This window comes from Macrotis lagotis, chromosome 8 (assembly GCF_037893015.1).
Source record: "Macrotis lagotis isolate mMagLag1 chromosome 8, bilby.v1.9.chrom.fasta, whole genome shotgun sequence".
In the NCBI taxonomy this organism is placed as follows: domain Eukaryota; kingdom Metazoa; phylum Chordata; class Mammalia; order Peramelemorphia; family Peramelidae; genus Macrotis; species Macrotis lagotis.
Genome location: NC_133665.1, coordinates 118,814,570 through 118,828,995, shown reverse-complemented (window position 1 = coordinate 118,828,995; position 14,426 = coordinate 118,814,570). Strand labels below are relative to the sequence as shown.

General features: G+C 32.0%; 1 protein-coding gene across 1 annotated transcript in view; it reads right to left on the bottom strand.

The window, feature by feature from the left end:
• Positions 1-588: 588 nt before the first annotated feature.
• Positions 589-14,426, bottom strand: part of VWC2 (von Willebrand factor C domain containing 2) — a 188,312-nt gene continuing 174,474 nt past the window's right edge. Inside the window, exon 3 of the mRNA XM_074196054.1 lies at positions 589-740. Within this exon, the coding sequence (XP_074052155.1) occupies positions 589-740 (152 nt within the window). The remainder of the gene's footprint in view (positions 741-14,426) is intronic.

Here is a 14,426-nt window from a genome sequence, read left to right as displayed (position 1 = left end):
ATCATTTATGTGATTGAAAGTTGCTCTTTAGAAGATAAACATTAGAAATATGAATGTTAAAACAAAGAATGAGATTGCTTATATCAGAATAGGTTTGCAACCAAGTAATTCAAAGTCTGGGTAGCTTGTCATTTTGTGATTCCAATCACCACATGTGTTAGAGTGTTATCGGTAACAAAGGTGCCCATTTCATCAAATCAGTATAGAAATATGTATGCAGATGCACAGTAGGGAGAGTTGACAATACTGCTTTTTAATCTGTAACTATAGAAAACATTTAATATAAGCTCTCTAATGGGATTATAGAAATACATTAATATTGAATAGTGTAATTCAGCATACTCACTGTGAAAATAGCACATTTATTTAGACAGGAATTTTTGTCAAAAGTTTTTTTTTCCTTTTAAATATCTTCATTTCTTTGATTTGCAGTAATTATGTTACTATGAAAAGCAAAATACCAATTTTATCTATTATTTCTCATCAAAAATCTTCACATTTTTATTCATATTTCCCGGGGTCATCTGAAGTAAATTTTCTTTGTAAAAAACAAAACAAAACATTAGAGTACTTGGATTTGTGAATTTTCTACATTTGCTTGCATTCATGTCTAGTACACATTGCTTGCCGTTCAATTCTCCAAGTGCCTTCTTCGTAAGTACAGTGACATATAGTGCACTCATCTGTCTTCACTTCTCTTCCAGCAGGGATGACAGTAGTTTCTGCAAAACAGTTTGGGCCTGAAATACAGTAAAGCAATGATAGGTTATAGCCATGCAATATAGGAATCTATATGTAATATCTACTATCTCTTCTGAAGGATTCAGTGAGAAGATAAACCCAGACCTCTTTCACTGTAGGCAGAGGGAATTCCTTACACCATGGAAACATGGGAAAAGTTGTTTTTACAATAATTTCCAGAGTCACATCACAGAAAGTTGTAATTATAATGAACTTACAAGTTATTTAGACCAAATTCTTTATTTTTCAGATGAGGAAATGAGGGACAGAGAGTTGATGTGACTTTTGCAAAGACAGTGACCAAAGTGGGACTTATACTTATTAACTTCTTCATTCTAAATTGTATGACCTCTTGTCAGGATAATGGATCAAGTACAGGCTCAAAAATGAGAAAGAGATATAGAATAGTTACTGGTCTTCTTGAGGAGAAAATTTTCTCACAAGAGGCAAAAATGACCTTGACATATGCTAGCTACAATAATAAATTATTATTACTGATAATAATTAATAAAATATAATTAATTACAATCATTGAAGTATATTAATTAACATGAACTAATCATGCTAATCAGCATATGATTAAAGACACTGATCTGACTGAAGTGGAATATATTTATGGAAGAGGTATGATTAAATTAAAATGGATAGGTATAGTGGGACCAGATTATAAGGAGTTTTGATAGCCAAGCATATGTATCTGGATATGAGGTAACAGGAAGTCTCATTAGATTACAAAGTTGGAAAATGGCACAGTAGGACTGCTGTTTTAAGGAAACTTAACTGTGAGCAATATGTAAAATAGATTGGATTTGGGAGGCAGAGTTAAAGGCAAAGAAACCTAAAACTAAGAGACTTTCACAAAGTGGTAGGTAGATCTCATCCTTCAAGAATAATGAATAAGTACAATATTGAATAAATTGAAGAGGGATTTTTAGGTAAGAACTTGGGGATAGATTAATTAGGAAAAGGAATGAAGGGAGGAAAAAGATTATTACATGATGTGTAGGCTAGAAGACTGGTAGAATGTTGCTAACACTGAAAAAATTGGATTGGGTAGAAGATGAAAGGAAGAAGCTATAATGAATATTGTATATAATACCTTTGCCCTTCATGGAGATATCCTAGGTAGGTGAAAGCATAGAGCTAGAATACAGGAAAAGACTACATAAGTTCAAATATGGGCCTAATACACATAAAAGTAAAATTTGATGGCATGTAGTAAGTGAGTTCTGAGACCTAAGCCTACAAATGGAAGAGTAGAAGAATAAATTGCAGGATTTTACATCATACAGTGTTTCCAAATGGCAAAACTAGAAAGTGTCTCTTATTTTAATCTTCTCCCCTTTAAAAATCTATTAAAACATGTAGTAAAATATTCTTCTACTTTTTCTAGATTAATTATGATTATGTAAAATATTTATTTTAAAAAAATCGAGCCTAGGAGCTGTATTCAATATGAAACAATGCATGCTAATTGATTTAGAGGACCTTGATTCAAATCCTGCTTCTAATACTATCTGCTTAACCAAAGTTATTGTTAACCAAAGCAGGTAATTTATGTTCCCAGCTTCTCCATTTGTTCAACTATAAAATGAAGGGGTTGATCTCAATGATTTCTGAGGTTTCTTCCAGATCTATACCTTTGATCCTTTAACCCTAATTTACTATTTTTTCTTTTTTAAAAACTTTTTTATTTTTCCAGTTACATATTATGAAAAATTCCAATATTCATCCACTTGCATATTTATATATTAGCTTTTTACCCTTCTCCCTCCCCCCTCAGTGGTGAACAATCTAGTATATGGTGTACACAGATATTTGCATTTAATATGTTAACACAGTCACTTTGTGTACAAGGAATTAGAATCAAGGGAAATGAAAGAAAACTATGGGATAGGAAGGAAAAATATATAAGAAGTTTTTAGAAAATTGAACATAGTATCCATTCAGATTCTGTGGTTTTCTGTTTTCTTCTGTAAGAGGATAGCATTGTCTGTAACAGATCTCCCAATGTTGTCCTAGATCTCTGAACTGCCAAAAGGAGCTGCATCCATCAAAGTTGATCATCATCATATAATGCTGTTAATGTGTACAATGTGCTTCTTTTGCCCTGCTTTAGTTCATGTAATTCTTTCCATGCTTCTCTAAAGTCTGACCATTCATGGTTTCTTATGGATCAATAGTACTTCATAATATTCATATACCACAACTTGTTCAACCATTTCCCAATTAATAGGCATCATCTCAATTTCCAGTTCTTGGCCACTACAAAAGAGCTGCTATAAATACTTTTGAAATGTGGGACTTAACCCAATTTTTTAAAATTTCTGTTAGATATAGACCTAGTAATACGTCTAATGCTGGGTCAAACAGAATATCAGCTTTATTGCTCTTTGGGCGTAGTTCCATAGCTCTCCAGAATGGTTGGATAAGTTCACAGTTTCACCCTTAATGTCCAATTTTCCCCCCAATCTCTTCAATATTGTAATTTGCTTTTTTAATCATTTTAGCCAATCTGATAGGTATGAGGTGGTACATCAGAATTGTTTTAATTTGCATGTCTCTAATCAGTAATGATCTGGAGCATTTTTTCATATGATTACATAGGATTTTAATTTCTTTGTTTGAAAATTGCCTATTCAGATTCTTTGATCATTTTTCAAATGGAGAATGATTTGTAACCTTATAAATTTGATTCAATTCTCTTTATATTTTAGAAATGAGATCTTTATCAGAACCCCTAGCAATTAAAATTGTTTCCCAGCTTTGTTTTTCTTCTAATCTTGGCAGCATTATACTTATAAGTGCAAAAACTTTTAAATTTAATAGTCAAAATCATCCATTTTACATTTTATAATATATACTCTATTTCTTGTTTGGTTTCTCTTCTTTCCTTATATCTGACAGAGTATTTCCTTTTATTTTTTTAAGTTTTTGCAAGGCAGTGGGTCTAAGTGGCTTGCCCAAGGGCACACAGCTAGGTCATTATTAAGTGTCTGAGGCTGGATTTGAACTCAGGTACTCCTGACTCCAGGGCCGGTGCTCCATCCACTGTACCACCTAGCTGCCCCCCCCTTTGATATTCTTGATCATTTGTTGCTCCAGATGAATTTTATTACAGTTTTTTGTAGCTGTGTAAAATACATTTTTGGTTGTTTGATTGCTATGACACTGAATAAGTAATTGAATTTGGATAGAATTGTCATTTTTAATTATGTTAGCTCTACCTAACCATGAGCAACTGAAGTTTTTCTACTTGTTTAGATTGGACTTTATTCATGTGAAAAGTATTTTGTAATTTTGTTCATTTAATTCTAGGTTTGTCTTGGGAGTTAGATTTCCAAGTATTTTTAATGTTCTCCTTGAGCATTATTGTTCAAATATACAAATGCTAATGATTTACATGGCTTTATTTTATACCCTGTTACTCTGCTGAAGCTGTTAATTGTTCCAATTAGTTTTTTAGCTGATTTTCTCTAGTTCCTTAAGTTTACCAACATATCATCTGCAAAGAGTGAAAGATTCACTTCCTCGTTGCCAAATTTAATCCCTTCTGGTTGCTTTTTTTATTCTCTAACTACTAATGTTAACATTTCTAATACTATATTGAATAGTAATAGTGATAGTGGACATCCTTGTTTCACCCCTGATCTTATTGGAAATGCACTTAATTTATCCCCATTACTTAAAATGTTTGCTTATGGATTTAGATAGTTACTACTTATTATTTTAAGGAAAGCTCCATTTATTTTATACTCTCTGTGTTTTTGAATAGAAATGGATGTTGTATTTTGTCAAAGACTTTTTCAGCATCTACTGAGATAATCATATGGTTACTGTTGATTTTATTATTGATATGTTCAATTATGTTGATTGTTTCCTAATTTTTTTTTAGGTTTTTGCAAGGCAAATGGGGTTAAGTGGCTTGCCCAAGGCCACACAGCTAGGTAATTATTAAGTGTCTGAGACTGGATTTGAACCCAGGTACTCCTGACTCCAGGGGCGGTGCTTTATCCACTGCGCCACCTAGCCGCCCCTGATTGTTTCCTAATTTTCAACCATCCCTGCCTACTTGATATAAATCCTACCTGATAATAGTATATTATCAGAGTGATAACTTATTGTAATCTCTTTACTAAAACTTTATTTACATTTTTTGCATCACAATATTCATTAGGGAGATGGGTCTATAATTTTCATTTTCTGTTTTGGCTCTTCTTGGTTTAGGTATCAGCACCAAATCAGTGTCATAAATGGAATTTGGCACCACTCCTATTTTTAAGAATCATTTATGTAGAATTAGAACTAATTGTTTCTTAAATGTTTTGTAGAATTCATTTGAAAATCCATCTGGATCTAGAGACTTTTTCTTAGGGAGTTTATCAATGGTTTCTTCAATTTCTTTTTCTGAAATGAGGCTATTTAAGTATTTTATTTCATCTTCTGATAATCTGGATAGTTTGTATTTTTGTAAATTTTCATTCATTTCACTCAGGTTGTGAAATCTATTGGCAAACAGTTGGGCAAAATAGCTCTGAATTAACTCTTAAATTTACTTCTCATTGGTGATGAGTTCACCTTTTCATTTTTGATACTGGTAATTTGATATTCTTTCTTTTTTAAATCAGATTAAACAAAAGTTTGTCTATTTTTTTTAATAAAGCCAACTATTGGTTTTTATTAGTTTAGATTAGCAGATTTCAATTTTATTAATCTATCTTTGATTTTCAGAATTTTTTATTTAGTATTTAAATAGAGATCTTTAATTTATTTTTCTACCTTTTTTAGTTGCATACCCAATTCATTGATCTTTTCTTTCACTATTTTATAAGCATTTAGAGATATAAAATTTCCCCTAAAAGCACCTTTGACAGCATCCCATAAATTTTGATATATCTCTTTGTTGTCATTTTTCTTGTCATTTTCTTGGTTGATAATTTCTATAATTTGTTTTTGAACTACTCAATCTTTGAAATTAGGTTATTTAGTGTCAAATTAATTTTTGGTTTATCTTTCCATGGTCCATGTAATTTTTATTTCATCCTGAGCTGAAAATTATGCATTTATTATTTCTGCCTTTCTACAACTGATTGTAATGTTTTTATGCCCTGGTACATGGTCAGTTTTGGTATAAGTGCCATGTACTGCAGAGAAAAAGGCATATTCTTTTCTATTTCCATTCAAGTTTCTCCAGAGATCTATCATATCTAATTTTTTAAAAGATTATTCATCTTCTTAAATTTCCTTCTTGTTTATTTTGTGGTTAGATTTAATCTAGTTCTTAGAGAAAGAGGTTGAGGTCCCCCACTAGTACATTTTTGCTGTATGTCTCTTTATAATTTATTCAGCTTCTCCTCTAAGAATTTGGATGCTAAACCATTATATATATATATATATATATATATATATATATATACATATATACATATATATGTATGTATAATATGTGTGTGTTTAATAATGATATAATGTCATTGCCTTTTAAGGAGATGTAGTTCCCTTATCCTTTTTAATAAGATCTATTTTTGCTTTTCTTTTGTCTGAGATCAGGATTGCTACCCTTGTTTTTTTTTCTTCCATTGAAGCATAATATATTTTGTTCCAGCCTTTTACCATTGTCTATGTGTATATCTTTGCTTCAAATGTGTTTCTTGTAATGTAAACATATACAGAATTCTGATTTTTAATCCATTCTTCCATCTGCTTCCATTTTATGGAAGAATTCATCCTTTCACAGATACGGTAAAGATTATTAATTCTATATACTCCTCCATGTTATCTTTCCCTTATTATACTTTCCTCTTTCATTTCCTCTTATTCCTCCTCACCAATGTTTTGCTCTCTTTCCCCTTAAAGTTTTCTTTTAAATTTTAACTTTTACTTTTGTCTTCCTTTCATCAGTTCCTTCTTCTCCTTTTTTTCCCCTTTCCCCTCCAACTTCCCTCTAAGGTAAGAAAGATTTTTAAACCCAATTGGGAATGTATATCATTCCCTCAAATCTATTGAGTAGAATTTACTCAGTGTTTACTGAGTACAACCTTTCTTTCCTAGCCCTCTACTATAATAGCTTTTTGTACCTCTTCTCCTAATGTTATTTATCCACTAATGTCTAGCCTTCTTCTTATTTAGTCCTTTTTTATTGTACCTGTATTGTACCTACAACCCCTTTGTCAAAATGTACTCCTTTTCTCTGTCCTGATGGAAGTACAATTCTCAAAGGTTGATTGATTGATAAGCAACATTGGCTCATAGATATTAACTACCCTTCTCTCTCCTGTCTCATTAAAAATATACTTCTCAAGAGTCATAAATCATATCAAATTATGACTTTATATCATATCTTTTGTTTTCAAATACCCTCCATGGATACACAATCCTCATGAGCCAAAGCATCATGCAAAGTCAAATCCTTTCATGAATCATTTATATCCCTTTCAAACATACTTCTGTTAAATGTAAACAAATGATCAAGCAAAGCATAATCTCTTCATGATGTTTTCATGTCCAGTCCCTCTAAGTATACTCTCTCTCCCTCTGTCTCTATAGTACTCTATCCATATCCCTACAACCCTTCCCAAAGTTTCAGGTACATACTCTCCTTCTGTCCCTTTAACTAACCCCGCCCCCCTTAACTAAAGTTAGGTTTAAGGTAAGACCATTTCCTAATCTATTTATGTCTAATACTTCTAAGTATGCTTCTACCCTCTGCCCCTATTGTACTACTTCTTAACTAAGATATCTAATAAAGTAAGGCCACTTCTGATTTAATTATGTATAGAGCCTCTAAATAAGTATTGGGATATCCTGAAAGTCTCTCTTAAAAACTTTAGAATTGATTGTAAGGCATGGGAGACACAGGCACAGGACCACCTAGCATAGGGTACCCTCATCAGAGAAGGTGCTGAGATCTATGAGCTAGGCAGAATTAAAGTAGCTCAAAGGAAATGTGACATACATAAGTTTATAGTCAAGACCCAGGTATTTTCTAGGACTAATTGTGCCTGACTTATGGTAGAACATTCTGAGCTCACATTGAATTGATCAACCACAACTGGACACACTGTAATTTATCACAAACATAGTGATGCCATTCTGGTCTTCTTTGATAACAAAGGACAAGAACCAACCATGCCCCTATTTTCTAAGTACAATCCCTTCTATTATATTTAACTCTTTAACTATCCTAAGAGAAATATAATTCTCAAGAGTTTCAAGTGTTATCTTCCCTTATCTATACAGTTTAATGCTCTTGACTAATGTTTTTTATCCCTTCCCCTTTCCATTTTTTATGCATCTCTTGATTTGAAGATTGAATTTTCTGTTCATACTGGTCTTTCAGAAAATTTTGGAAGTCCTTTATTTCATTGAAAAGTCCATCTTTTCCCCTAACAGATTGATGTATTTTGCAAGATAGTTAATTCTTGGTTTTAATCCAAGGTCCTTTGCCCTTTGAAATATCAAATTCTGGGTCCTCTGATCCTTTAATGCTGAAGCTGATAAGTCCTGTGCTTCCTTTGTATTTAAATTGCTTCTCTTTGGCTGCTTGTAGTATTTTCTTCTTTAGTTGAATTTTGCTATGATAGTTAGATTTTTTATTCTGGGTCTCTTTCTGGAGGTGTTCTGTGAAATCTATCAAGGACTATTTTGACTTCTTGACCTAATAATTCTTAGATTATCTCTCCTAGATCTATTTTCCTGTTCATTTGTATTTCCTTAATGATACTTTACATTTTTCTTTAATTATTTTCAGCCTTTTGATTTTGTTGATGGAATCTTGATGTCTCAGGGAATCAATAGCTTCTATTTGTCCAATTCTAATTTTTAAGATTCTATTTCTTTTGTGATTTCTTTTTCAGTTGGTTAATTTTACTTTTAAAAGAGTTGTTTTCCTTTTCCAATTGGTTAATTTTACTTTTTGATGAGTTATATTTCCTTTCCAGATTGTTGATTTGACTTTTAGATGAGTTGCACTCCTTTTCAGTTGGTTTGGTTATTTTTATTTAAAGGAGATGAATCCTTTGGTCAATTTTTAATAATTTTCAATTTTTCTTCTTCCTTTCTTCTTTGATTTTTTTTTGGTTTTTTTAGGTTTTTGCAAGGCAAATGGGGTTAAGTGGCTTGCCCAAGGCCTCAGAGCTAGGTAATTATTAAGTGTCTGAGACTGGATTTGAACCCAGGTACTCCTGACTCCAAGGCTGGTGCTTTATCCAATGTGCCACCTAGCCTCCCCTCTTCTTTGATTTTTTAAAATCTTTTTTTTAAGCTTTTCCATGAGGTTTTGGATTTGAATCCAATTCATAGACTCCTTTGAGACTTCCCTTATAGGTAATTTGTCACTGCTTTCTTGTTCTGCTTCTGAGATAGCATTTTAATAATCTTTTTCTGAATAGTAGCTTTCCATGGTTAGTGTTCTTTTTTGTAGTTTTGCTCATTTTAATAGTTGAGCTTTGCTCTTAGGGTATAGGGAGTATAGGTCCCAAGCTTTTTGTGCTGGGGCTGGGGTCTTGTTCCTGGCTTATAGCATGCCAAGGTATTAGTTATACAGAAGTTCCTTTCCTTTATGTCCAGGCTCTGCTTATGTAGTGGTTTGTTCCCCACCCTGTCCTGCCTATTGCCTCAGTGGACCCAGGGCTAAGACTTTATCTGTGGTTGGGACCCTCCCTGCAGGCTTGCTATCTAGCTGAGGTTGGACCTGAGCTGAGCTGTGACAAGAAGCCCCCTACTAGCTTTCCAGCTCTCTGGCCTAGGTGGGCTTTATTCCTCCCCCCACTTCCTCCCAAGAAGCTGACCTTGACTGAAGATCCTCCATGATGTCTACAATTGAGAACTTTTTTTTTTAATGGGATCTGTAGCTCTAATATCTGTGTGGAGGTTTCACTTAACATAGTATAGGGAAAAGATCCAGGAGCATGCTAGCTTCATCCCACCATCTTGACTCTGCCCCCCAAAATTGTTATTTTATACTTATTTCAGGTAAACCTTTTTCATACAGTTTTCATGCATTAATTCAAATAAATTAATATATTATTTTAAGAGTTGGTTCATGGAAGAGGAATCAGAATAATCAAAGAAATTAGAATCAAAGAGAAAGAAAAGTTCAACCCAAATCAACAATCTAGCATAGAAATATGGTTTGGATCCTTTTATTTTTGTCCCACTGTAAGTAAAACTAAGTAAATTCACTTCCAAATATAACTTTTAGAAAGGAATGTGTCCTAAAAGGGGGGGGGGCAGCTAGGTGGCACAGTGGATAGAATACTGGAGTCAGGAAGACCTGAGTTCAAATCTAGTCTCAGACACATAATAATTACCTAGCTGTGTGACCTTAGGCAAGTCACTTCATCTCACTGCCTTGTAAAAAACTTGTCCTGCCACATTCATAATGTGTCTGTGTCCCAAAGATGATACTACTCTTCTTTTTTTCCAAGTGATAGTTTATTTTTCAACTACATGTTATGAAAGTTTTTCAACATTCATCCAAATGCATATGCATATTTATAACTTACATAATTTCCTTCCACCCTCTCTTCCCACCTCCACTCCACTCAGTGGCAAACAGTCTGGTGAACATTGTACAAATACATTTGTATTTAACAGGTTTCCAAATTAGTCATTTCTACTAAGGGAAAAGAAAGAAAACCATGAGATAAGATAGGAAAGAAAAACAAAAAAATTTTTTAAGTGAGCATAATGTTCATTCAGATTCTGTTTTCTTTTTTTTTTTTTTTGCTTTGTTTTGTTTTTTTTTTTCTTCATCTAGATGTGCATAGTATTGCCAAAACAGGTCTCCCAGGTTGTTCTGGTTCTCTGAACTTCTGAGAGAAGCTGCATCCAACAAAGTTGATCAACTCACAATGTTGTTTTTAATGTGTACAATGTTCTCTTAGTTCTGCTCCTTTCATTCAGCATCAGTTCCTGTAATTTATTTCATGCTTCTCTAGAGTTCAACCATTCATGGTTTCTTATAGAACAATAGTATTACATATCATACATATACCATAACTTGTTCAGCCATTCCCCAATTGATGGGCATCCCCTTAATTTCCAGTTCTTTGCTACTACAAAAAGGACTGATTTGGGTATTTTGGAACATGTGGAACTTAACTCATTTTAAATACTTCTTTTGGTTATATGCCTATTATTGGTATTATTGGGTCAAAGGTTATGATTAGTTTTATTGGTTTTTGGGCATAGTTCCATATTGCTCTCTAGAATGGTTGAGTTTGTTCATGACTTCATCAACAATGTATTAATGTCCTAATCCTCCCACAGCCTTTCAACACTGATAGCTTTTCCTTTTTTTTATAATCATAGCTAATGTGATAGGTGTAAAGGTACCTCATAGATGTTTTAATTTGCATTTCTCTAATCAGTAATGATTTGGAGTAATTTTTCATGTGATTTAACTTCTTTGTTTGAAAACTGCTGTTTATATACTTTGTTTATCAGTTGGTGAATGACTTGTAACCTTATAAATCTGATTCAATTCTCTATATATTTTAGAAATGAGACTTTTATCAGAACCCCAGATGTGAAAATTGTTTCCCAGTTTTCTGTTTTCTTTCTAATCTTGCCAGCATTGGTTTTATTAACACAAACCTTTTTAATTTAATGTAATCAAAATCAATCACTTTGCAATTTATAGTATACTAAATTTCTCCCCTTTCCATAGAACTGACAGAATATTTCTTGATCTGTTAATTGATCCCATTTTGACCTTATTTGAGCACATTAAGATGTGGGTCAATGCCTATATGCTCTAAGAAAAGGTCTCCAGGTCCAGATGGATTTACAAGTGAATTCTACCAAACATTTAAAGAACAATTAATTCCAATTCTACATAAACTATTTTTAAAAATAAGAGGAGTTGTGCCAAATTCCATTCATGGCACCAATATGTTACTGATACCTAAATCAGGAAAAGCCAAAACAGACAAAGAATTATAGAGCAATCTCCCTAGCAAAGAGATTACAATAAGTTGTAATAGGATAATACATTATTATCAGTATCCTCCCTTCTTTTAGCCTCAGTTCTTGTAATACATTTTGTGCCTCTCTAGAGTTTGACTATTCATGGTTTTAATAGAACAATAGTATTCCATAACAATCATATACCATAACCTGTTCAGCCATTCTCCAGTTGATAGGCATCCCCTCAATTTCCATGCTATTTTCCAGCTTTCCAACAATTTTGGTTTTATAATGAATTCTTATCCCAGAAGTTTATATCAAATAATAGATTACTATAGTAATTTACTACTGTTTCTTTTGTACGTATATTAATCCTATATTAATTCATTACTCTCTTTCTCATCCAGTACCAGGCAATTTACTTTATAGTGTAGTTTTAGATCTGGTAGAGCAAGGTCATCTTCCTTTGCATTTTTTTCATCAATTCCCTTGATATTCTTAACCTTTTATTGGTCCAAATGAATTTTATAATTTTTTCTAGCTCTATAAAAGAGTTATTTAGTGGTTTGATTGATATGACATTGAGTAAGTAATTGAATTTGGGTTAAATTGTCATTTTTATTATATTAGCTTGACCTAACCTCTGAGCAATTGCCATTTTTCCAATTGTTTAGATCTGACTTTGTGTTTAAAGTGTTCTGTAATTGTATTCATACAGTTGCTGTGTTTGTCTTGGGAGGTAGATTCACAAGTATTTAGTGTTGTCTGCAGTTACTTTAAATGCAATTTCTCTTTCTATTGCTTGCCCTTGGGCTTTGTTGCTTATATATAGAAATGCTTATGATTCATATGTATTTATTTTATATCTTGCTTCTTTGTTGAATTTGTTAATGTTTCAAGCAGTTTTTTAGTTGATTTTCCTGGTTCTCTAAGTATACTATCATATCTCTGCAAAGAGTGAAAATTTTGCTTCCTCATTGCCAATTATAATTCCTTTAATTTTTTTCTTCTCTTAATACTAAAGCTTACATTTTTAATACTACATTGAATAGTAATGGTGATATTGGGCATCCTTGTTTCATCCCTGATCTTATTGAAAATGCACCTAATTTATCCTTATTACATATGCTGCATGTTGATGTTTTCAAAATAGATATAGCTTAATTTTTTAAGGGAAACTCCATTTATTTCTTATACTCTATAGTGTTTTAGTAGTAATGGATGCTGTATTCTGTCAAAGGCTTTGTCAGCAGCTATTGAGATAATTAAAAGATTTCTATTAGTTTCATTATTGATATGTTCAATTATGTTGATTGTTTTCTTAATATTCAACCATCCCTGCCTACTTGATATAAATAATAACTGCTAAAAATGTATTATCCTATTACATCTTATTGTAATCTCTTTGCTAAAGCTTTATTTATATTTTTGAATCAATGTTCATTATGGAGATTGGTCTATAATTTTCTTTGTCTGTTTTGGCTTTTCCTGAATTAGGTATCAGCACCATATTGATGTCGTGAATAAAATTAGGCATAACTCCTTCTCCTATTTTTAAAAATAGTTTATGTAGTTTATGTAGAATTGGAATTAATAGTTTCCTAAATGTTTGGTCAAATTCACTTGTAAATCCATCTGGATCTGGAGACTTTTTCTTAGAGAGTTTATTGATTTCTTTTTTTTTTGAAATGAGGTTATTTAAGTATTTTATTTCCTCTTCTGTTAATCTGGAAAGTTTGTATTTTTGTAAATATTCATCCATTTCACTCAAGTTATCAAATTTTAGCATAGTTAGACAAAATAATGCCTAATTATCTATTTAATTTTTTTCCTTTTGGGTGATGAGTTCACCTTTTTCATTTTTTGATATTGGTAATTTGATACTCTTTTTTGTAATCAGATTAAACAAAGGTTTATCTATGTTATTGCTTTTTTTTAATCACAAAACCAAGCTCTTAGTTTTATTTATTAGATTAATAGTTTTCTTGTTTTCAGTTTATTAATCTCTCCTTTGATAGTCAGAATTTCTAATTTGGTATTTAACTAGGGATCTTTATTTGTTCTTTTTTTCTTATGTTTTTTTAGTTACCCAATTCATTGATCTCCTCTTTCTCTATTTTATTCATATTACATTTAGAGATATAAAATCCCCCCTAAAAACTGCTTTGGCTGCATCCCATAATATTTGGTTTAATGTCTTATTCTTATCATTTGTTTGGATGAAATAGGATTTGTTTTTTGATCCAATTATTTTTTAAAATTAAGTTATTTAATACCTTCCAATTAATTTTTGGTTTATCTTTCTATGGTCCATTATTACATATATTTTTTATTGCTTCATGATTTTAAAAGTTTGTATATATTACTTTTACTTTAATTTGAAAAGTACATATTTATTATTTTTACCTTTCTACATTTGATTGTAAGGTTTTATGTCCTAGTGCATGGTCAGTTTTGGTATGGGTATTATATACTGCAGAGAAAAAAGCATATTCTTCTCTATCCCCATTTAACATTCTCCAGAGTTCTATCATGTATGTTTTCTAGGATTTTATTCATCTTCTTAACTTTCTTATTGTTTATTTTGTGGTTAGATTTATCAAATCCTGAAAGAGGGACATTGATAACTCCTATCTTTAGAATTTTGCTGTCTATAAAAATAAAAAAAAAAAGATGTGCTTTCCTTCCTTATCCCTTTTTTATTAGATTTTTGCAAGGCAAGTTGGGTTAAGTGGCTTGCCCAAGGCCACACAGCTAGGTAAGTATTAAGTGTC